This window comes from Gekko japonicus, unplaced genomic scaffold, assembly GCF_001447785.1.
Source record: "Gekko japonicus isolate JY-2015 unplaced genomic scaffold, Gekko_japonicus_V1.1 scaffold332, whole genome shotgun sequence".
Classification (NCBI taxonomy): Eukaryota; Metazoa; Chordata; class Lepidosauria; order Squamata; family Gekkonidae; genus Gekko; species Gekko japonicus.
In genome coordinates this window covers 465585-488425 of record NW_015177015.1, presented here as the reverse complement: position 1 = coordinate 488425, position 22841 = coordinate 465585, and the positions used below count along the sequence as shown (strand labels likewise).

At 41.9% G+C, this 22841-nt stretch overlaps 2 protein-coding genes across 4 annotated transcripts in view; one reads left to right on the top strand and one right to left on the bottom strand.

The window, feature by feature from the left end:
- Nucleotides 1-11235, bottom strand: part of YIPF1 (Yip1 domain family member 1) — a 14183-nt gene extending 2948 nt beyond the window's left edge. Inside the window, exons 1-9 of one of the 3 annotated variants that reach the window (XM_015427707.1) lie at nucleotides 10753-11235; nucleotides 8565-8634; nucleotides 7179-7342; nucleotides 6341-6421; nucleotides 5346-5433; nucleotides 5121-5237; nucleotides 3131-3297; nucleotides 2462-2644; nucleotides 1063-1157 (exon numbers count right to left, since the gene is read on the bottom strand). In XM_015427707.1, coding sequence (XP_015283193.1) covers nucleotides 1068-1157; nucleotides 2462-2644; nucleotides 3131-3297; nucleotides 5121-5237; nucleotides 5346-5433; nucleotides 6341-6421; nucleotides 7179-7342; nucleotides 8565-8595 — 921 coding nt within the window. In that variant the 5' untranslated portion in view covers nucleotides 8596-8634; nucleotides 10753-11235 and the 3' untranslated portion in view covers nucleotides 1063-1067. The other 2 variants (XM_015427708.1, XM_015427709.1) reach the window with 2 other exon arrangements.
- A 2441-nt stretch (nucleotides 11236-13676) lies between these two features.
- Nucleotides 13677-21574, top strand: DIO1 (deiodinase, iodothyronine, type I). The gene is given in 5 exon segments (XM_015427695.1): nucleotides 13677-14040; nucleotides 18297-18440; nucleotides 18671-18759; nucleotides 18761-18871; nucleotides 20917-21574. Coding segments are annotated over 5 exon segments (774 nt in total). The 3' UTR covers nucleotides 20983-21574.
- The last annotated feature ends 1267 nt before the right edge of the window (nucleotides 21575-22841 follow it).

The window sequence follows — 22841 nt, the reverse complement described above, 5'->3', positions numbered from 1 at the left end:
GGGGAGGGCGGGGTAGAAATGTAATAATACATTTTTAAAAATTAAAATTTCCTGTCATGTTCCGTGTGTGCATGCCCCTTCTAGACATCTCAAATTACTATCCAAACCACTGCCTGGATTTCTGCTTGGCATCCTTGCTAAACAATCCCTCATGGAACTCCTAACCTTCGAGTTGGTGTAAGTCCAAGGTAAACTTGGCTCTTTAGATCCCTGCACACTCATCAGCCACCCCAAACAACATCCTCACAGAGATAGGCAATACCACCCTCTGTTCTCCTTGCTGTTCTCCTCTTCAATGCTCTGCGCATGGTACAGTGTGGATAAGTATTGTGCAAGTGCTGGGACTGGGGACAAGTATTTGTGGGAGCCCTTCCTATTTTTTTGTATTGAGTATTACTGTGATTGCTTGCTTGTGCTTTGGTTCCTCTCAATAAACTGTCCCTGATTATTCTTCTTACCTGCCTTTGTTTTAATTCCAATGTTGTGTTGGAGCCCTGTCACTTTGTCAAAAAGGACCTTAAAATAGTGTGTGGTGGTCTAAGTCCAGGTGTTTGGGCATACATTCTTCTGTGTTTTGTGCCAATTTGATTGGTCCTAATAAAAACTATTACACAGATTGTGTTCTGTGCAGCTGTATAACTTTTTATATTGCCTCCTAGACTAACGTTAAGATCTAAGTCAGCAGCCCCTGCTAGGACAGACGTGAGATGTGGCATATGGGGATTTCTCTCCTTTGTTTAGCTGTTTTATGTGACTCACCCAAAGCATGTGCCCAACTGACGTATACAGGACACAAATGGTAAACAAGGACTACCAAAACAGCCCCAAGTTTCTATTACTGTCATTCACCTTTTAGGAACTGGAACAAGAGCTTCTACTTAGTAGCAAATAGGATATTTTGCAAACTTTTTCCTTGCATAGTAACAGTTACAGTGGGCAAAGCTTAGAATTCCTACCTCAGACTTTAAGCACAATGTTAAGGTACAGAATGCCAATAAGCATTCATTGCTTTAACCACACTACATACACACTAATAGAGTATTTAAAATATTTCCCTCTTACCTTAATTATTGAGATTTTGTCATTCCTGTTATATTATGTGGAAGTACAGTAGGAAATGAAGAAACAGCTACTTCAGGGGCATCAAAAAAGTATGCCTACAAGATTAGAAACAGTGGGGAAGGAAACAATACATTATAAGAACCACAAATTAACTTCCTCTGCATTCTACATAACATAGTTGACACTCTTATTCCCTCTTGACAACAATCCTAATAATCCTTTGACCATCAGTAATGCAGTTAAACAACTACTCAAAACCAAGACAGCGTTTTCTTCATACTCAGGGCTTCCCTGGCACACAGAAAAATATTAATTTGTAAAAAATATATATATAAGCCAATCAGATGGCCCAGCAAGGACAAAGTATGCTCACTGTCATCTAGGAGCCACAAAATGATGATTGTTGAGTGTTAGTTGAAGGGGGAGGCACGGTGAGGGGTACTTTCCTGCTTAAGCTCAAAAAGAGTTTACAGTATCCTGCAGGGGAAGAATTGTTATATAGAACTCGCAGCAATAGATTGCAGAGGACCATGGCTAAATTAACAATAAACCCAGAATTCATTTTTTGTGTGCTTACGTTGGGGGGGGGGATCACTAACTTTTTATCCACTGCAATTTCTCACAGACTGCCCAATTCTTCCCTCTAATGGCAAAGTTAATGGTCAAGTGCCTATCAGTACAGCAGCAAAACACAATCATCCACAGACAAGGTACTGATTTCTGTATGCTCCTGGGACCAACCACCCAGGCAAGGAGAAATATGCTGTGCTTTGTAAACAGCAACAAAAAGTCAATCATCTGAAAAGGCTGGAGCACTAGGAGTCATGAGACACGGAGGACAGATGAATGTAATTTAAAGGGGTGGAAAGTAAACCAATGGGGAAGAGAAAAAAGGCTTGAGCAGTCCAAAGAGCTTATAGTAACATGGAAGGAAACATTTTGGACTGCTTTGTTTTATGCGTTTTTCTTGCTGATTTTACTGAAATGTTTTTATTGATTTTGTTTTTGTTTTGGTTGGTATGATTTATTTCTATTGTTTTCACGGCTGTTTGCTTAGTTCTGTTTTACTTGTGCTCAAGCTACTAGAGCAGTTCTGAAGAGGTGGCATACAAATATTCTAGCTACATAAATAAATAAATTACGCAAATGTGTGTACTAGAAATTTAACAAAAAATGCTAAATCAATCTCTAGTCTTTTTCCGCTGAGTTGCATAAACAGAAAATTTTTAAAGATATTTAAATAAGATTTCTAACGATGTTTAAATAACATCTCCTGCTGTGTAGTTTGAACGTGTCCTCCATAAAAAAAATCACAGCATCTGTACTTTGAACTGCATGGGAAACTGATCTCAGAGGAAAGTATATATTGATGAACTGTGAGGAAAGAGAAGTATCATACCAAGCAACCAACAGCTAGCAAAGCATGGAGAAGTACAATTGTCACAATTGTAGCCACTGCAATCCTTCGATTATCATCTCTAACAGCAGGCCAAAATGTCATTGCTAGAACTGATCCTGAAAGACACAGAGCAAATACGACCAAAACCCATCGGACAGCTTTCAGTGGAATGATCCACAAAATCTGCAAAGAAAAAGAACGGAAGTCAACTGTTGATTGTAAATCCAGTGCTTCCTGGCTCTAACAAACTAAAGTCCCATGGCAACATTATATTTAAAATCACCTATTATCAGAAACGGTATCAAACTGTCACCTGCAGCCTGGAGAAGAATTTGCTCCCAGTGTGGATATCACTTTTCCTGATATCAGTGAGTAAAAATATATACTAGCAGCACACATAACCCTTTTCTATATTTTACCAACTGAACATATTTTTAATTTATTACCACTCAAGGTACAGTCTGGAATTGCTGCACTGGGCAGCCTCAAGCAGAAATAAGCCTCAACCAGTCGTCCATTATCTCCTACAGAACAATCTTAGTGGGACGAGCTTCATATTATAAATTTTCGCAGTTAAACAACTGGTGTAGAACATCAGCTGCTTTTAGGTACTCCATTTATACAGCATTTACTCAAAATTCCTCCTAAATTTCTTTATGTTGTACTTACTGCAGTTGGAATATAAATGAAGAGTGAATAGCCATAGACACACACAATCTCAAGAAATGAGTAGGAGACAATGTTCATAACTTTGTTGTTTCTCCACATAAGGAATCCCCAGAGCGTCAGAGGAACCAGCCATGCATACGCATAGATAGCTGTTGCAGCTATGGACACTGTAAAGAGATTTGTTTTAGAACCAAGAATCATACAAAGCACAATAAGGATATGACACTTAATGGCTTCTATGGACTGCAAGTTGTACTGGATAATATTCAGGCAATGTTTCCTCTAACCTGTCAACTGTTGTGAGCAAAAATCCTACCTTGTGTGAGCCAAAAAATTTACAAGCATAAAAGTTGTGAATGAGCCTAAATTAAAAAAAAAAATCCGTTTACAAACATGAAGAAATGGAAAAAAACAGAAAGAAAGAGAGGCAGAGAGGGAGGGAGAAAGGGAAATAAATGGAAAAAAGGGGGAAAAAGAAATGGTAAGAAAGGGAAAAAGGGAAAGAAGGAAAAAGAAAGGAGAAGGAAAAGAAAAAGGGAAAGAAATGGAGAGAGAGAGAAAGATGGAAAGAAACGGAAAGAAAAGGAAGGAAACGGAAAGAATGGGGGAAAGGGAAAGAAATGGAAAGAAAGGGAAAAATGGAAAAAGAAAAAAATGGAAAGGGGAGGAAAGAAAGCAAATTCATGGGGAAGCAGGAAGGAAGGGGTGGAAAGAAGAAGAAGGAAAGAGGCCCCCCTCTACTGACAGCCAGCCATTAGAGTGCTCAGTTTGGCTCTTCCCTTCCAAGCAAAGAGAAGCTAAAGGGAGGGCTGAAATGGTTTCCTGCCTTTTAAAGCCAGCAGCCTGACGAATCCGCCTGTCAGCTGCTGGCTTTAAAGGGTGGGGCAACCATTTCAGGGCTTCCTTTCCCTTCCCGTTTCCAAGCTGGGGGAAGCAAAAGGGAGCCCTTTGCTTCCTACCTTTTAAACCCAGCAGCCAGCAGGTCCACCCGTCAGCTGCTTGCTTTAAAGGGCAGGCATCCATTTCAGGGCTCCCTTTTGCTTCCCCCCACTTCTAAGCAGGAGGGAGCAAAAGGGAGCCCTAAAAGTGTTTCCCACCCTTTAAAGCCCTTTCAGCGTTCCCTTTACTTCCCCCCGCTTCCAACTTGGGGGAAGTGAAAGGGAGCCCTGAAAGGGCTTCTTGCCCTTTAAAGCGAACAGTGTGGCAGGTCCGCCTGTCAGCTGTTTGCTTTAAGGGCGGTCAGCCATTAGATGCCTCCCTTTCACTCCCCCCCTTCCAAGCGGAGGGGGAAGGGAGCCACAAAATGGCTGCCAGCCATTTAAAGCTTGGCTTTTGTGCCTCTCCCCTGCACTTGAGGGGGCTGGGTGGGGGCAAGATTCCTGGCCCTGCGCTCAACAGCAGATCTGGCGGTTGGGAATTTGTGCGCCAGTACAGGCTGGCACAGCTTAAAGGGAACACTGATGGGTATTTTGTTGAAAATGTACTCATCTTCTTTAAATCAGCTCTTCAGGCTGTTCCCACTGGCTGGGTCTAGTACATAAATGTATCTCAGAAAGAGGAATCAAATCCTGAAACAGCTGGTTAAAGTTCTTGAATTCCTGGCCCCCAAAATGCAATATTCATATACAACCAAGGATCATCACAAGACATACATGCATAATTTTCCGGTGTCACCCAATTTTATCCGTCCATATCCTACCAGTTCTTGGCTCCACTCATCTAAATTCCCTATCCATGTGAGTAAAATTATACACAATGTATTTGTTCCCCCTTCCTTGCTTCTCACTTAAGGAGAAAGTATACACTTAAGGAGAAAGTAAGCCTTGAAGTCCCTGGGGACTGCATACTTCAAGAGACACATCATAACCTTCTGTACTGCAGTCGTACCCCCTTTCATGCAGTTGTCTTTCATATCTTAAATAATTATTTTATGACTATAGATAGATAAAGAAACAAGCCTTCAAACCTGTTTGGAATAGGTTTTACAAACCTTTTCTGAATTCAGGCACATAAGGGTAAAAAGGGTCACCAAGACGGATGAAGAATTTTGAAAGGTTGCCACTGATAGCAATGGCAAAGACTAATGTTGCACATATCCAAAAGGGACCTTGAATGGGGACAAAATAGGCAATAAGTTATTTTTACTGACTCATTTCCATTTAGTGCAAAAGTATATCAACAACCCCCTTATGAGATTGTTAGTATTTGTACATACCATAAAGGTCAGGATTACTTCTTATGTACAGTCTTACAAAGTTCTTCCCTGGTACTGGAAAAACAGAACCTTTGATTCTGTCCAGGACCTGATAAAAGTAATACAAAGTATTTGAATGAAGATACACAAAACATCCTTTAATATATTTTAATCTTGAATTAAAGAACACATAAGCATTGGTGTTTTGCAAACGGCCCAGAAGAATATACGCAATATCTCTTCTGCATCCTTTCCATGCTACTGTATTGTGTTTTCCCTTTCTTATGGTGGTGAGTAACTCCCCATTCTATTTTGCTGACCATAATCCACAGTTGCACAATCATTTAAATAATGGGGGCAGGGAAGGTGATGGTTGAATATTAGCCACAAGGTATAGATAGGAACTCTCGGTCTGGGGCAAGTGATGCTCTGTATTCTTGGTACTGGGGGGGGGCGGAATAGTGGGAGGGCTTCTAGTGTCCTGGCCCCACTGGTGGACCCCCTGATGGCACCTGGTATTTTTGGCCACTGTGTGACAGAGTGTTGGACTGGATGGGCCACTGGCCTGATTCAACATTGGCTTCTCATGTTCTAATACATACTACAGGAGGATTATTTCAAAAGGGTGCTAATGAGGGTGCAGAGGTGCTGTTCTCTAAATAGTGCTGTTCTCTAAATAGCAGGATGTATCTGTGTGTACAACCCCTGATAACCAAATGCAAAGCAAATTCTATTAATCATACATCAAATAGAGATCAGAAGTTATAAAATTATGAACACACTTGCACAACACCCTGAAGTGGTAGAGAAGGGAACAACCATTACGACACTTGTTAAAATAAATGGTCCTCGTAATTTCTCATGTTACTGGCATGGGGATGGGAACAGGGTACGACAAAGAAACATTGAGTTGTTTCAGATTACACACACCACCAGCTCTCTCTCAAACGTACGGGTGGCGGAGGTTGAGAAACATGCACACTTTCTTAATGGGGACGTCACTGCAGATCACAAACCTGGTATGTATCTACATCAAAAAATGTTTGGTAATACTCAAATGTCCAGAAGGGGGCGCTTTTCTTCTGCCCAGCAAGCAACTGAAAAATAAATAAAATTACTATAATACTGATGCAGATTACTTATTCAATATTAGCAAGTCTCTTTAAAAGCCAGACATTTTTATGAAAGCCCAGGGAAAAAAAGAAACACGAATTCGGAAGCAGAATTATCAGCAAAATCTTTGCCATGTATTCTACATTACAGCCTGTTAACTCTGCAAATTTATCTCAAAGAAATGTCATTTTTTGTCAAGCCCCCCCCCCCCCCCCCCTCCCGCTGGAAACCTTAAATGAACCCTCTGGAGAGACATCAGGCTGCTGACAGATTATATGTACTTGACATAACTTGTTTTTACAGCAGTGCATTTATCTCATAGGGAAAATTCTGAAGTCAATAACTCCTTGCCATCTTGTAAACACAATTAAGTGCCAGAGAAGTTATTCATGCAAGCAACCTAATAGCATAACAAGAGTGAACATTTTCTCAACCCTGTGCTATACTAGTAAGTCTGCATGACAAGTGAGTAATAGTAACAGAAAAGCTCTCCCTTCCCCAGGGCAACCCACATCCCAACAGTAAGGAATTCTACATTTCCTCCAATCCTGTGTCTGTAGGAAGGATAGGAATCCCTCCAAGACCCCTGCCTTGTTGACAACATGACCTTTCTGCTGCCTAGCAATCTCATTACTATGTTAACTCTTTCCTGTGGATAGCTAATAGATATCTCAAGTGTTAATTAATAGTTTGGGAAAGAATCTGCAGCTTGCTGGAAACATCCATACATCATCATCTAACCTCAGTTTTATCAGAATCATCTGTCCCCAACAGTTCATCATCCTCCTCTCTCCCGGAGTCTTGCCGATGTCCATGCTTCTTCTTTGGTTTCTCACCATGCTCATCAATTCTTATTGTGACAGCATCCGGATTTGCTGCCAACAAGTTGGCTGCATCATCAAATTCTGAAAAATAAATATTGCCGTCAAAGGTTTAATTGTAAAGCTGTTCTCTGTTGAATCAGACTATGTACCTTCTAAAGGCTACATGGATGCTGAATAAACAAAGTATTTCCTTTTTCAGATGAGAAGCACTGAGCTACTTTCCCCACTGACTTATGTGATAGCTGATCACTCACAGACATATATTCTTACCCAAGGATTGACTCTACCAGAAGACTTGAACCAGTGGCGTATGGTAGGAACTATATCAAAACAGACTATGCACAGGACTGCAGACCCAGCCAGTATAAGTATTTATGAACATATTCAAATTATTATTTAAGTATTTGTCATGTGCAAAATGTTTTATATCTAAAAGCTTCAGCTTCTTTGCACTGTCCATAACTGTCTTGGATAACTGATCGTTCCTGGTTAGGCAGCAAATTCTTGCTAGAAATCTTGCATGATCCTGGGTGGTGACCACAAAACAAAATACTATTTTCAAGATAGGATGGTTCTTCGGTATGCACAAACAATCCTGTTTAACAGTGCATAAGTAAATACAAAAAGCCAAGTGAATGAGATTAACAAAAAGCTGGAAATATTTCCATGATGTATGGAAGACTGCGATAAATTCCAGAATAAGAGACACCACGTTTTATTTTCAAAAAAGGAAAGAAGCAGGCAGCACTTCTAAGTCATTACTGTACAATAATATGAGTCCATGGAACTCTACACTTTAGGAACCAGCACTTTATTAGCAGGAAGACACAAGAGGGGTGTGTTTGGAGGACTGTAGGCCAGATAAAGATTTATTTCACTTGGAAGGTCTGCTCTGAGTAGTGGGTGGGCAGGGCTTTGCTGAGAGTAGGAAATTTCCCAATTGACTTTGTTTGCTGTGTGTTTTGCTGCCCCTTTGCCCTGCATTGTAGCAGCCCAAGGGCAAGTGGTCTGATGACATGAAGAAGCTCTGCCAGGAAAAGGGCAGTACACAGGCGCACTGGATCACATCTGAAGATTCTGTTTGATGCTGAGAAGTGAGGCAAGCCATAGACAAATTAGGATATCAAAGCTGACCCAAGTTAGTTCCTATCATGTGATACGCCCATTGCAATTACAAAAACAGACCAGCAGTTAATTTCAACATCTGACTATTATCTATTTGTAAATGTTGGATTAACCTCAGGGATCCAATGAAGAGACCACAGAACAATTAAGAGCGTTTTAAATATTTTTTACAATTTACCTGAAAACTTAAGGTCATCCACGGTTGCCATTCATGCACTAGTGTCAACGTATTGAAAAGTGATGAGTAGCTGAAAAAAACAAGTGAATAAATATTGTTTCCAGTCTTTAAAATACAACTTTGTTATTCACAAATGGGTTAAACTGAATCTCTAAGCTTTGAAAGTGGCTTGTCCAGTTTAACCCTGCAAGAATCCTTTAAGAAAATGTTAACAAGATTGGTCTGGGTCATCTAGATTACAAATTTGCCACAAAGGGGTTAACAGATTCAAGGCAGGAAGCATTGCCTGAGCAACAAACACGGAGCATTCGGCATGCTAGAGAGACGGAAGATAGGCGGATTTTCTGGGCGCGATCTCACCGCCACATCTGGGAAACGTAGAGCTCCCGTGGCTCACCCAAGGCTTCACTCCGAAGATGCGCGGTAAAAAACTAGTACCTCGGAGGTACTAGTTTCCGGAAACCGCGGGGCAAGGGCGGGCGCGTGATCCCATTCCGGTGGAATCCCATGGCATCCGGCACCCGCCCATGTCCCCTCGCAAAAAGGGGGCTTTTTCCAAGTGTCCTCGGGATGCGCCCAAGCACCCAACAGGGCATGCGCACACGTCGGTGTACAGGGGGGAAAAACACTCGTTTGCCGCAGCGCGCCGCTTCTTTGCCGCGCCGCAGGATTGTGGTGTGATCGGCACCTCCCCCATACCTTGGGACCTCCACGGGATGTCTGCTCGCGCAACCGCACGTTATTTTGCCCCGGGGCAAACAGCCACGCTTCCCCCAAGCATTTTCCTGCCCGTGTGACCGCAGCCAAGAAACAGCTAAGCAAATGAACTCCCCAACTGGAGAAAGGGAAGGCAACAGTTCCTTAATCTTTATTGTCTTTCATGCTTAGAAAGACGATCCAATCTGACCCGGTTGGGGGGGGGGGATGCATTCCTAGCTAATAAAATTGTGATTAGAGAGAATATAAAAGAAAACTCAAAACCCTAGCTTGGACTCATTTGAATTTTTTTTTAAGTTTGATGCAATATTCTTTTTTACTAACATAATTGTTGAACTATTTTGTTAAATCAACAGATACTCCCAAACCAAATACAACTGCTTGAAAGGTTTGCACCTCCAGCAATTTTCTTTGTTTGCAGTGGTGTAGCAAGAAGTTGTCAAATCCACAAGAAATCTTCTACACTCACATAATCAGTTTTGGGGGGAGACATAATTCATTTTGGGGAGGAAGCCTCCACCCATTAAATTTCAAGTCGCCTCCACAGGTAATAAAGCAGGTTAGCTTATGAGAGAGAGTGTGTTCCGTGAACTTTTTACACTTGTTTAGGACTCTGAACCCGGGTCTTCCATTTCCAAATTGCCTGGCCATTACAGCAATATCACTGGGGGGGGGGGGGGGGGGACCTAGGACCAAACGTTATAGACAAAGCCTCAGGCTGCCACATCGCAACCACTCTCTTCCTACTAACCTGTAGGCCTTCCCAGGCTGGAGGGCGGGGATTAAATATTTAGTTCTCTAATGGAAGGCTGCAAAATTTCTTAGAGACTACCTAAACAAAGAAACCAGATCGTATGGCCACAGCAGCAGCTTATCATGCAGGAAACAATTCCGTTCCTGTCGGAAGGGTACAACTCTGTTTAGGATTGAACGATGCAATCGTCTACGCACTGAAGTCTTTCAGGGTCTGCTGCCTAGTGAAAATGCTTAAATCTTAACGGATTAGCACAGTTGGCTTGTTTTGTCAACTAACCGAGGGTAATTTCCACTCTCAGTCACTAACGCAGATGAGACCCTCCCGCAGTTATGCGGGGATAGCGATGAGGAAAAGGCCACCCTTAAGCCACCTTTGCTGGGAAACGGATAGCGCGGGGGTCGGCGGGGTCGTCCATAGCGGAGACAAGGGGACGCAACACCCACCACCACCACGACCCTTCCGCGCATCGGGATCCACCATTAGGGCCACGTCACACGGCAGGCTTTGAGCAGGTACCGGCAGCGCGCAAGCTAAAACCAAGAGGCGAACGCGCCACTTGAAGAAGGGCGCTAGGGATTGGATGCTGTTTCGCCGCGGGGTGTACACTCTTGTTTTCAAACCCTTTTGTCCCCCTAACGTGTGAAGCGGCCCCTCAGAGCCGGGCCGCAGCCAAGACCTCCCCTCACCCTCTCCACAAGGCGGCGCCATCACTACCTGCCGGTTGTCAAAGCAGCGGCGACGACGGAGGCTGCTTCAAAAGGCCTGTATTGCCGGAAACTACAGGAACTGGACAGCTTCTTTTCTTCTCCTCCCATCGCCTCCCCTCTTAAAGGGACAGGTCTCTCTCTTTTGTTAAAAAAGCAACCCAAAAAAGGAGCCTTGCCCGCGACAAAGAGCTCTAGACCGGGAAACCTTACAGGCACCACGTCTTCTTTGGGTACCGGGACGTTCCGGGTTTTTTTTTTGCGGCTGCCTCTCTGGAATCTGGATCTCAAAACAATATTAGCTCGTTGTCAGTTTGGATCCCGTTTTGCCCTTCTCTCTTCCTCGGAGCTCCCAGCTGCTTCTGTGCCTTTAACAAAGGTTTGATGTACAGACATGGCATGAGCACCTTACTGAAGCAGATGAATACATCCTGTTTCGTTTGTGTATTCTTTTTTCAGCCCACCTTTGGCTCAGTGCAGTGTACCGCGCTATTTCCTCTGTCACCAAATGGCTTGTAGTGTAACTGATAGCGCAGTGACATTAGCCGGTTCGGAAGGTGGCAACCTGATCTTTTGCTCCCTTTCATGACCATAAAGAGCAGTGACAGAGGGGACAGGGTAAAAGCCGGAACGGGTGGAACGGGCATTAAACACACAAAAGTGCCGCAAAAAGCACTGGGATGCATTACAGGCACTCCAGAACAATATTCTAGAAGTGAAGGAACTCCCCCACTTTTATTAACCCTTTCCAAGCCAAAATGCCTCCGGAACACCACAGAACGAGCATTAAACAAACAATAGTACCACAAAAAACTGTGGGATGCCTTAAAGGCACTCCAGAATAATATTCTATAAGTAAAAACAGGTACTCTGACACTTTTATTAACCCTTTCCAGGCCAAAATGCCTCCGGAACACCATGGAACAAGCCAGAAGGGCACTAAAGAAACAACAGTACCACAAGAAGCACTGGGGTGCATTACAGGCACCCCAGAACAATATTTTGGAAATCCAAAGCAGAGATACTGTGCACTTATTAACCCTTTCCAGGCCAAAACATCTCCAGAACACCTCGGAACATGCCGGAATGGATATTAAATAAACAATAGTACCACAAGAAAATGTGGGATGCCTTAAAGGCAATCTAGAACCATATTTTGGAAATCCAAACACAGAGATACTGTGCACTTATTAACCCGTTCCAGACCAAAACACCTCCAGAACACCTTGGAACGGGCATTAAACAAACAATAGTACCGCAAAAAACTGGGATGCATTACAGGCACTCCAGAACAGTATTCTAGAAGTGAAAACACAGAACTCTCACACTTTTATTAACCCTTTCCAGACCAAAATGCTTCTGGAACACCCTGGAATGGGCCGGAACGGGCACTAAACAAACAATAGTACCGCAAAAAACATTGGCACTCCAGAAAAGTATTCTAGAAGTGAAAACACATAACTCTCACACTTTTATTAACCCTTTCCAGGCCAAAATGCCTCCGGAACACCCTGGAATGGGCCGGAACGGGCACTAAACAAACAATAGTACCTCAAAAAACAGTGGCATGTGTTACAGGCACTCCAGAACAGTATTCTAGAAGTGAAAACACGGAACTCACACTTTTATTAACCACTACAAAGACACCCCCACTTTATTTTCTCCATAGGGAACCAATCAAGGTAACCACAAGGAACTCTCCACTATACAGCCCCCCAGAAGGCGGCACCTCAGTCCCAACTAAACTCTGCTCTCCAGTTCAGATTTAAAACTGCTGTTTCTCTCTCTCTTACACATACATGTACACATAGAGTGAGAGAGAGAATACCTGTACTGATCTCTAGTCTGCTTCTTACAGGTATTGTCTATGCAAGACAACATTCACAGACAATTAACATTTGGGTTTTTAACAAAATCCCTGACTCCCATCACTTTTCTAGGCCAAACTGTATTGTAGTTGTATTAGATCTGTGTCTGATGAAGGGAGGTTTGACTTCTCAAAGGCTTGCTCCCTGAAACTCTTGTTGGTCTCCAAGGTGCTACCAGGCTCGAATCTATCTGTTCTACTGCAGACCAACACAGCTACTCTACTCTACTATGATATTAGATCATAGTAATGGGATGGGCAAATTCACAATAGCATCCTCCTGCCTAAATATGATGACCAGTTAAACCTTTACTCAAAAGCAAAACAAAAGCCAGTGAGTGGTGGAGAGTGTTGGTCAGACTTGGACTGCAGAGGGTCAAGTTCCACTCTGCTTAGCCATTAAGAAATCACTGTTAACCTACAAGCCTATTGTGAGCTAAATCCCATCTGAGACTCTCTGTCCCTTGAAGGGTGAGGACCAATGTTCCCTCTAAGCTGTGGAATCTTGTGAGCAAAAATTCTACTTTGTGAGCGACTGGCATTAAAGCTGTGAGCGAGCGATCTGGCTACTGCATAAATTAGTTTGCTCTAGAGCCGTCCTTCCTGAGCTAAGACAAAAATGTGTGAGCCAGAGGCTAAAAAACTGTGAGCTGGCTCACACTAACTCGGCTTAGAGGGAACATTGGTGAGGACATAAATGTGATATAAAAAGCAAAGACAAAATATTCAAAACATGACTTGCTGACGCCATGCATAATGTTCAGAGTGTAAAACAGTGAGCATGGAATAATCTAGTACAGCCAGCTCCTGCAAAGATTCTTCAGGTCTAGTCCAGGCGATTTATGCCTTGATTACTAAAAGGCTGCAAACTGGAAACCATTTGGCTGATTAAAATTCCACAGAAGGCTTTGGGGCTATTTCAGAGTCTGTGGTTGGCAGCTCACAGCCTGTTGTGAAGCAATAACAGAGGTCATGCATATAAAGTGCAGCAGCTAAGCATGCACACCAGTCATGTGCCTTGTGTCCTCTTCTTTCACCTTTGCTCCATTCTGGTATTCCACCATGCCATGCACAACACAGCAGCCTCTCATTCTGCCAAGATGTTCAGAATCAGCACATTTGTAAAAAAGACCTGGATTCTCTTGCAAGTGTGCTTGTGTACTGCTCTAGGTAAACTTTTTATGATCTTATTCCCAGCTACTGTAAAGAGCTATATATTGAGACAAGGGGAAAAGAGCAGCATGGGGAGGAATCCCAAATTCATGTATGAGAACTGGGGACCCACTTTCTTTAGCTTCCCCTACCTACTCTTTGTCTTGAAAGTCAAATGGAAAAGGCTGGAAGATGAAGCGTTTCAAGGCTGCCCTGCTCCCAACACCCCCGTGATAGATCTTGGAGGGGAAGTTCGTCACATCTTGGATTTCATGCAAGGTAAGTGAAATCAACCTGGGTCTTGATTCAGCTGGGACACAAGGAATTTCAGAGATGGAGCAATGGCTGCAACTGTTGTGTACAAGCAGGTAGGGGGTTGCAGTACAAATAAGCTAGAAGAAATTGAACTACTGCAAGTATGCAATTAGTGGTTTTAATATTGGTCTTCCAAGTGAGTACAAAATTACAAAATGTACAGTAACAGCAACATTTTGTATTCCAGATGATATATTAGGGTTGCCAAGTGGGGGCGGGGAAACCCCCGCTTTAGAGGCCCGATTTCTGCCGCGGCGGAATCGGGCCCCAGGGGGAACTCCGCCCCCCGAAGCTGCGTCACCAGAGTTGTATAACAGAGCCTGAGCTTTGGTCTGTTATACAACAGGAATGAACACTACAAACATTTAGGATTGATGAAGAATCCATTTGGAATATTTGTGACTGTGTGAGGGCACTTCTTTATGAGTTTTGATGTGTGAGGAAGTCATCACGAAACGGAACACCAACTCTGGGGAATTTCGTCCATCTATATATCATCTGGAATACAAAATGTTGCTGTTACTGTACATTTTGTAATTTTGTACTCACTTGGAAGACTAGTATTATTACAACCTCTAATTGCATACTTGCAACTGTTGTTTGTCAATGCAGACAACATGCCATGCCATAATAAGCACAAGTCATAGGCTTGGATCCTAACCAGCAGAAAGGGGGGAAGGAATTTTTACCAATTCTCCCCTCCCTCTGCAGACCCTAATTTCATCTCCCGGATAGTTCTCAGGGACAGGATTTGGGGGAATGTGGCAGGCTTCAGTGGGAGGAGAATACTGGGAAATTCTTGCATCTTGAATTCTGTCCTCACCTAGCATACGGTCCAAACTATAATCTGCAAATCCACTCTAAATCACAGCTTCTGATTCTGGTTTACTGGCTGGCTTCAGACTATGTTTTGCTGGTGCAGATACCATGGCAAGTCATAGTGGGTTGGATGCTACCACTCTGTTCTGACAGTAATAAAACATTGCTTTGGTGCAAGGAGTCTTTACTGAGGCAAAAGACTCTTCTAGAAAACCCTCTTGTATTGAAGTTAAATGAACTACCACCAATGCAACTGAGTGATAGAATCCAACCCAATATATTCAAATAGCTGAGGACTGCTACCCCCCGCAGCCAAACTTAAAATTTAACTGTCTAAAGAATTATTTTCAACATATTGGAGGGGATCACAGTTTCTCAGCTTAATGTGTAAATTAATGATTTTAGGGGTGGGCAATCAGCTTTTAAAAATAACAATGGGTTGGTTTGCCTTTTCAGTTTTTCCAGAACATAGGAATATAAACTTATAATGTATTTATAGTCGATCCCTGGGGGAGGGGGACAAACATTTAAGAGCTTGATTCTCAAGAGTTTTTTCAGTTAGCAGATTATATATAGGAAGCTCTGCACTATAGTACAATTCTTCTGCCTGTAGTCCAGAAGAGTTGGCACTTATGAAAGCACATGGCTGCCCCAAAATATTGCTTAGAGAAATAAGTTCACACTGTACTTTGCTCTCTCTTTCAACACGCTCATAAATCATTAAGCTGCACTTTCCAGTAGGCAATAAGTAAATACGCTGCCTCTAAAAATGCAGATACAGTTATAGGAACAGGGAGCTGAAGCATGGAGGAGTAGGTGGTTGTACCTTACCAGCGTCCAGGGGAGAGGGGGGGGGCAACCCAAGCGGCAAACTAATTATATGTATATAGTCTGTTATGACTATTTAGAGCCAAAAATACATTTTTTCCTGTCATAACTCATGAGATGATAAATCTATGCTGGAATTGGAGACCCATGCTGCGTGTTTGGACCAGGACAAGGGAAATTATTCACGGGCACGCGTGCATACACACGCACACTAACAATGACATTGTATAGTTAAATTGTCACAAAAAGTTTGGTCCCAAATATGCTTGGAGGACACAGTTAAGGGGATCTCTAGAGGTAATTACAAACATAAGGGGCAATTTCATGAAGAAGAAGAAAATGTATTTGGGTTGGATCCCAGCTAGCTTTTTCACTCAGTCTCACTCAATTCCCCTCTTTGCTTCAGTCACCATCACACATATCCTTTTATCCATGCAGTTCCAGAAAGCTAGTTGGATCAGACCCAGTAGAATCCACGTAGGTTGTAGATGCAAGCCAACAAAGTACTGGAGAGCTTCAGTAAATCTATATATATAAAAGAAAGTCCCCTCACTGTAAAATCAATGCCCAGGCCAAACCACTGGACCTACAGACACCAAATTCGGGGAGAGCGCTCCTACCGTGGCGTAGGTGCTTGCTAAGAAGGGATTTTTAGAAATCCAACCCCTAAGTGGTCAAAAGGGGGAAAATGTGCTCCCCCCATTGATTCCTATGCGGCTGCCAGAGCAAAACAATCCAGGAACACAAGTAGAGAGGCCATCACTTTTGTGGAAGGTAGCAGGAGTTGACTTAACAGATGACTGCTTCTTAAATGGACAGTTCTATGTGGCCTGCTCCAGAGTGAGCTCATCAAGCAGCCTGGTGATCCTAGCACCGGAGGGCAGAACCACCAATGTGGTCTAGAGAGAGGTCCTTCAGTAGAGGGGGGGAAGTACGTATGTCTCACTTCATTTCTTACACTACAGTCTTCTCCATTAGAATTCCTACAACAAGTGTTACATTTCAGACTTCACATCATCAGAATTATAACTGGATTTATGGAACTTAAATACTGTAGCGAAGCATGGGTATCAGGCTAGTGCTCTATAAATCTGTTGTCAAAGGTTTTCATGGCCAGAGTTCATTAGCTGTTGTAGATTTTATGGGTTGTCTGGCCGTGGTCTTGGCATTGTAGGACCTGACGTTTCACCAGTAGCTGTGACTGGCATCCTCAGAGGTATAACGGAGTAAATAGGACCCAGCAATTCAGATAACAAAGACAAACAACATATTGCTGAACAAGTTCATAATATAATGAATAATACAATAAGGATGCTATTTTGATAGTTGTTTTGTTTCAACAGCTGAATACATCAAGAGACCGAAGTCTCAACGCAGGCAGGACGAACCTTCCCAGGCTTGACTGTCCGTTTCGACCTTACGTCTTTATCAAACGTCAGTTCGTAGAAGTCTGTCTTCAATACATGATTCTCAACAATATGTGCAAAATTTCAAAGGTGGCTGCTTCAATACCATGAGAGCTTGAAGCAGCCACCTTTGAAATTTTGCACATATTGTTGAGAATCATGTATTGAAGACAGACTTCTACGAACTGACGTTTGATAAAGACGTAAGGTCGAAACGGACAGTCAAGCCTGGGAAGGTTCGTCCTGCCTGCGTTGAGACTTCGGTCTCTTGATGTATTCAGCTGTTGAAACAGAACAACTATCAAAATAGCATCCTTATTGTATTATTCATTATATTATGAACTTGTTCAGCAATATGTTGTTTGTCTTTGTTATCCTCAGAGGTATAACACGGAAAGACAGAGTACTCTCTGTGTCAAGGTGAGAAGAAAAATGGTAGGCAGGTAATTTATATATCTACTCAGGAAGGTGGGTGACTCAGCACTACCCCAACTTCCTGAGTAGATATAAATTACATGCCTACCATTTTTCTTCTCACCTTGACAGAGTACTCCGTCTTTCTGTGTTATACTTCTGAGGATGCCAGTCACAGCTACTGGCAAAATGTCAGGTCCTCCAATGCCAAGACCATGGCGAGACAATCCGGAAAATCTACAACAGCTCTATAAATCCATAATATAAACATAAGCAGATACAATAGAGGGAGAATAGAACTTCTTATCCCTATTAAGTGAATGCCTAATTTTTTTTAAAAAAAAAACCACTCCCACTTAGATAATTCTTACCAGTGGTGACAAGAACACCTTTTAGTCTAGATGTACTTCTTGTAAAAGGTATCATAGGAAGTGAAGATCCATCTTAAATTTCAATATATATCATACTCTCCAACCCAACATGCCACCATGGCACTGGATTGTATTCATCATAAAATAACCTTTCTACATTTACTAGTGTTACTTTTTTGAACTGGGGTTCTTTGTTGTGTTAGTGAATATTCTGGTTTAATGTGTGGGGCAGAGTACATCTTTCCCCACTGGATCACTCAGGCTTTGTGTTTTTATTCTGAGTGTCCTAAGTACAGGGCAATGCAGCAGAACTCTTGTCTCCCTGCTGCTTTCACTATAAAACCATCCTTGTACTTCACGGACTGCTTTACACATGTTGCAGATAACAGGCCTTTGGTTCTGACATTTGGAAGCTGCACCTGACCTTCATTTATGTTCAAATTTGGCGAGTTCAAGAAGCTTGTCGAAGATTTCATATTTGGAGCAGATTTCCTTGTGATCTACGTTGAAGAAGCCCACGCTTCAGGTAAAATAAGGTTGCTGCATAAAGTGCAGAATGTAATAGACAACTTTCCAGAAAATATTTTAAATTTCCCCTTTAGGATCCCATTAGTGACATGAGTAAATCTTATAGCCTCAGTTCCTAACAATTTGCTACTCCCAGCAGGTTTACCATTCTGTAATCTTTTAGGATATTAATAAATGTAACCATGGATAGAAGCTATTTACTCAATGTAATCATTATGTTTGTTTCAGATGAATGGGCTTTTAAAAAAAATATTTCTATTAAAAGTCACCGTACTCTCCAAGACCGCATACAGGCTGCACAGATCCTTTTGGAAGATTCGTCCCTTGTGCCCAGTGGTTTTAGATACTATGGAAAACAAAAGCAGTTCTAAATATGCAGCTCTGCCAGAAAGACTTTATGTGCTTCAAAGAGGAAAAGTTGTCTATAAGGTAACAAAATGCCAGCAATTTGGTGAAAATCCTTACAATAATAAACAAAGAATGCATCAGTATTAGTTTGGCTAATCTTAATTTCTTCTATTGACAGAGAAAAATAAATGTCAAGAATGACATGGAAGAATTCCCTGTATACATCAATAGTGAAATTTCCTATCAAATCTCAAAAGTGAAGGCTGTCTGTATAGCAATATCTGCTTATAGGGTTCACTTGTCTGTGTATTTAGCTAAACATACTTTCTGAATGCAGGCAAATGATTGTACATACCATTATTTTACTGCAACATGAAACTATATACAGAGCTTCAGAACTGTGTCCCAAACCTAAAAATCAAGATCTGGATATTTTCTACTGGAATTTATAAAACCCTTTGTGGCTTATTGCTCTTAATCCAATAATCATTTCTGAATCAATATTAAAAACTATGAAATATGAAGATAGCTTGACAGAAAGTTTATACAACAATTTTTTGGTAATTTTAAATCTGTATCAGACTTTAGGTTATGCCTGATATAGGTTATGACTTCCTTTAAATTAAAGCACTAGCATTAACTCCTCTCTCTCACTCATACACATGGCACATTCATGCAAATGGATGATGGCCACAGTAAGAAAACCAACTTCAGGAGGCTGCAGTTTTGAACTGAGAAGAGAGGGATGCTTTCCCCACCTGCAATATTTCAGCTATAGGTCACCAACCCATTTGCTTTCACCACCTCTAGGATTCCAGATGCATTAGGAAGATTAAACATGTATCTAGAATCCTGCAGTGCAGAAGCTTAGGATCAAATCTGGAACAGAGAAATGGCTGCTAGAGAAGTCACTAAGCGCTATTGCTTCTCTGCTCAATACTGTAGCTTTCAAAAGCTGCTCTTCTAAACAAAAACTCACTAGAACATAATAGTGAACTGTTTGCATGTAACACTGTATTCTTGGTGCTGGGGGTGGCAACAGTGGGAGAGCTTCTAGTGTCCCGGCCCCACTGATGGACCTCCTGATGGCACCTGGTATTTTTAGCCACTGTGTGACAGAGTGTTGGGCTGGATGGGTGAAGTGAATCATACTCAGGCAGCTCTTAACCAAGTGATTTCAACTTTATTAACAAGAACGATTAAACACAAGAAAGCCATAGGAGCCAGAACTCCTTTTAAACATCCCGGGCTGGGGAAACCACGCCCAGTAGAACGGTAAGAACCAATCATATTTACACAATAAAGACCAATAGACTGTTTTCCCTCCAAGTACACTGCTATGCTTTGATTGGCCTGCTGTCAGGAGCAGCCAATGAGAACTGTCAGATCAGGATACTGGGCTTCTATGGAGCTTACGTAGTATGTAGTTCATAGTCCAGTACATAACAATGGGCCATTGGCCTGATCCAACATTCGCTTCTCTTATGTTCTTATGTATTTACATGGGCCTTTAGCTTCCAGAAATCTAGAAGGAAGACTAAGATTAGGTCCACTGATCCATCCACAGAAAGCCAACCATTTCTAACCCCAAGGAAGTTGATTCCTGAGTCATAGGACTAATGTGCTATAATAACCATACAGGCTGGTGGACTGCAGTGAAGAGGGAAAATGTGGCAAAATTACCATTCTTTCCTCTTTTGTCAATGGAGCTGCTTCTTCTGTCAACAGAGCTCCACTGATGGACAAGGCAGAAGGAAGTGATTTCTCCCCCTGCCCCCTCACTGCAGCCCGCCAGTTCACATTGCTGTGACACCATATGGGCCCTGCAACCCCAGAAATCGACTTTCCAGGGAGTCAGAAGGGACTGCTGGGAAGAAAGTGGAGAAGATCCATGAGCCCTGTGTGAGTGGAGTGCTGGACTGACTGGATTTTTTTTAAGTGTTAACCAATTTGATTTCTATTTGAGATATAATTATTAAATTATCTGCCATGCTTTGTCACACAGGTTTTCAAAAAGATTACAGATACCTTAGAAATGTCTTTTGTCAGTCTTTTCTGTACCATCCCTCTTCCCAATAATTCTTCAGACTAAACTCACGGGTAAATATGTATTTTTTATTTTACAGGGTGGAGTGGGACCTTGGAACTATAGCCCTCAAGAAGTGCGTGAAGTTTTGAAACAACTACTCTAAATGTGTAAAGCAAACCTACTAGTGGCTCCCTAAAGTGAGCAAAATAATTACTCCATAATCTGCTGGTTCATTTTAAAAAGGATTAATATTCATTTAGAAAATCTTGTATATATTTGAAGAGAGTAAATCCCATCCATATGCGGAAAATGGGCACTGTCCACTGTGCACCTATCATTACCCCTACATAGGTCAAGTACACACAACAGATTAATCATGTGGTAACTGCAGTAGTCCCTTGCTTATATGACACTGATAGCTTAAATCAGTATGGCCTAAACACATGCAAATAAGGGTTTAGTAGCCACCTGAAAACCAACTTATAGAAGTGGCTACATGCTGCAAGCCTTTCACATGAAGCAACCCATCAATCACTTCTAACTATTTGGAATCCATCAACAGCGGGTGGTAAAGTGAGGTAAATTGTCAGAACTGCTTAGCAAGTAGCTTCACAAGAACAGCTTGTCTTGCGGAGTAGCCTCCACATAGCTGAACAATGTAAATAATAACCTCCCTCCTTGGTTGCCAAGTGGCCATGAGGTTTTCCAACTCAGACCACACCCTAACTATTGGAACTGCCAGAACAATGTTTGAGTCAAGTGCCACCTTTAAACCCAACAAAGTTTTATTCAAGGTATAAGCTTTTGGGTGCATACACACTTCTTCAGATATCCAAAGAAGTGCGCTTGCACACAAAAGCTTATACTTTGAATACAACTTTGTTGAACTTAAAGATGCCACTGGACTCAAATTTTGTTTTGCTGCTTCAGACCAATACGTTTAGCCACCTGAATCTACTGGAACTGCCAGACTGTGACGACGTTGAATGTGAGAAACCTTTATTTTGAATGACCCAGACTATTGCATGCTTGGGTGAAAGATGCTCACACATTATGGCAAGTTGCACATTTGCATGAATGTGCAGGCATACGCTTCCCATGAGATGAATCAAGCAAACATACACAGCCTCAGCATTTTCCCCTCAGCACACAATGGAGACTCTTGGGATCATGCCAATGCTTCCAATAAGGAAATATACTATAAGAACTTTCTGAACTGTTGTAATAACTTGCTGTTGTTTTTATTTATATTTGTTTATGATAGTCACAGCTAAAAACTTGGGCAGCTGTGACCTGATTTAGAAAAAATATTTATAGAAACAAGATGCTAAACCATACTTATTAAACCATGTCACACAATCTTCATAGGCTTTAACTTGTTATTTTGAACTATACTTTTCTGAAATTTTGGATTGTCACATGAACAGAAGAGTTATCACAAACAAGAATGCTGGGTAGTGCTTTTACATTTGTTTCTTGCAAGTTACCACAATTAGCTTCCATTTCTTGTAGCTTGGAGAACTTTGAAGAAACAAGTTTGGCTGCATTTGTCCATCTTTGTAAGGAGAGTAAATGACATTAGACAGGATCCAGAGTCACTTAAAGCATGATCAGATGTTTGTATGAACCTAGTGTGATACCTTTTGCTTTGAACAGCAGAAATCTCAGTTTAAAAAACAGATTTGCTGTGTGACATGAAAGGCTGCACTTTGTGAAAATGCAAACACCCCTGGCTGTGTGGAATTAGTCAAATGGTTCTTCATGGTATGTGTACATATCAGTTTGCATACAAAGATCATTGAACTTCACAAACTCACTGACAGGGGCATTAACTTCCCAAACATACAAAAGTTAGTCATTCCCATGCATATAGTTCACCACACTCTGGATTTCTAAATATATCTGAAAACATGACATGTTTACATTCCTCACTTCAAACAGCACAGAATAAGCCAAAACTCAGCAAACAGAACACTGGGTTACAACAGTTCACACTTAAAATAGCCAAAAGTTAGCAAAGGG